Source organism: Galeopterus variegatus, unplaced genomic scaffold (assembly GCF_000696425.1).
Source record: "Galeopterus variegatus unplaced genomic scaffold, G_variegatus-3.0.2 Scaffold186, whole genome shotgun sequence".
Classification (NCBI taxonomy): domain Eukaryota; kingdom Metazoa; phylum Chordata; class Mammalia; order Dermoptera; family Cynocephalidae; genus Galeopterus; species Galeopterus variegatus.
In genome coordinates this window covers 53,728-55,767 of record NW_007726297.1, presented here as the reverse complement: position 1 = coordinate 55,767, position 2,040 = coordinate 53,728, and the positions used below count along the sequence as shown (strand labels likewise).

The 2,040-nt window shown below is 36.0% G+C and overlaps 1 protein-coding gene across 1 annotated transcript in view; it reads left to right on the top strand.

Annotated features, from left to right (window-relative positions):
• CD226 (CD226 molecule) overlaps window positions 1–671 on the top strand; it is an 84,018-nt gene extending 83,347 nt beyond the window's left edge. The window contains exon 6 of the mRNA XM_008564408.1: window positions 558–671. Within this exon, the coding sequence (XP_008562630.1) occupies window positions 558–671 (114 nt within the window). The remainder of the gene's footprint in view (window positions 1–557) is intronic.
• Window positions 672–2,040: the final 1,369 nt, after the last annotated feature.

Here is a 2,040-nt window from a genome sequence, read left to right as displayed (position 1 = left end):
CATTAGTATCCAACTTTTTAGGCTTTTGTAAATAATGATATTTTGAAAGATGATTCAAAACAGATAGTAAGCTAGACTGTCAAAGGTAGATAAATTAGACCTACTTGATTCTTTTGCTGTTTGTTGCTTGTTTTTAAGATAGGACACTGTGTACTTTAAAAATATTTATTTATTAAGACATTCATTCAACAGACATTAATGGGTACACACTATGAGGATATAATATACTAGACTTTCCCTATAAAAAATGAAAATAATTGTTCTTATCAAAATAGCCTAACATTGGGAGAGAGAGTTCTACTTCAAAACAGGTAATTCACAAGACAATGTAGAAAATGATAATCTAGATTAGGTTCTGTTGCATCTCACTCAGAGTCATGCAAATTGAGAATGTAATTTCTAACAGAAGATCCATATAACAAAGAGGATGTTTTATGAAATTACTTGTAATGGAAGTTTGACCTATATCATAGTTGAATTGAATTAGGTTTTGAGTGTCTTTATTAGCTGCTGAATTTCAGTAAATTATTGACACCCTCTGCTATCTGTCTGTCTAGGCAGCCAACAACTACAGAAGTCCCATCTCTATCAATGAACACATGGATGACGCAAGAGAGGATGTTTATGTCAACTACCCAACCTTCTCTCGTAGACCAAAGACTAGAGTCTAAACTTTTTACTTGATCTGAGCAAATGAATGACGGCAATTGTGCACATGAATCTTTGTACAATTTCTCCCTACTGCCTAATGTTGACCTTGGATACCAGTTGATTGAATTTATTTCACTTGATACAAAAAATACTGTATTACCTAGAGAACGTTCTTGACAGAACTGTTTAAGAAAATCTGATTCTAATTATCTTACACATCAAAGAAAACTTACTGAGTCATGTAGCAGGACAATCCAGGGGAGATCAAACTCCAGGCAAGGGTTATCGGGCATGGGATTGGAATGGCATAGGCTGGTTTCTGTAGCCCCTTGTACAGTTTTGGATACACTTTCCTAGTGTTGGCTTAACTCTCATGCAGGTTTTCCCCTTCTGTTTCCAAGAGGGCTGCCAACAACTGTTGGCAATTTACAAATCCTTGTTTCTGTGTGGTAGAGAGTTTTCTTCTCTAAGAGAGCAAAGAAATTTGGTTATTTGTCCATCGTTAAACAGGCATCATGGCCAGAAAGAATGAAATGGGCTTAATTCAATTAAGGGTTCACCTGTAGAGCTGGGGGTGGGGTCAATGTCCACTAATGGGCAATTCAAGGTGTGGTTAGAATAGGGAAGGCGAACCTTGAAGCTGGGGAGTTTACCAACACATGCTGACTACAGTGAATTCCAAGACATCTCTTGTTAACCCACTAAAAAGTGAATATGGGGTGGATTTAGGTTAGTTCTTTCTCTCCCAGCTTCTAGAATCTTCTATATGAGCATATCCTAGAAGAGTGCCTGGCAGTAGAATAAATAAATAGTCAAAAGGAAGATAAATGTGATGGCAAAATCTCTCCCCTTTCTATTCTCAAGTAAATTCATCTCTGACTCTGTACAGACTTCTTGCCACCATACCCGGCCTAGCCTTATGAGCAAGTGTATTAGATGTTCCAGGAATAAATAACTTAATGTTTTGATGTTCATTTTTTCCCCTACTTTTTAGAATTATTTTTAATAAATTATCTCAAAAGGGTCAGGTACCAAGGTATTATTAGTATTTAAAAAAAATATTTATGTAAAACTTGAATACACAAAAAAGAGTGATGATTGGAAAGTGGTATAGAGTGGTAGGGTAGAAATTTGAGAGGGGAAAGAGTATTGAGAGGGCAGGGAAGCAAAGGGATCAGAGAATGAGAAGATACAAGAGAAACTTCTCCTGCTTCACAATTCAAAGACAGCCCTAGTGACATCAATGACAGTTGAAGGAATTAGAGACTATACCTGCTATTTTATAAACTCCGTATTGTAGGCAAAAAATGAAAGGTATTTGTGTAACTGAAGAAAATTGTCCAGGTCATCTTGAAATCACAATGGTTATTATTAAATATAGTGATCATT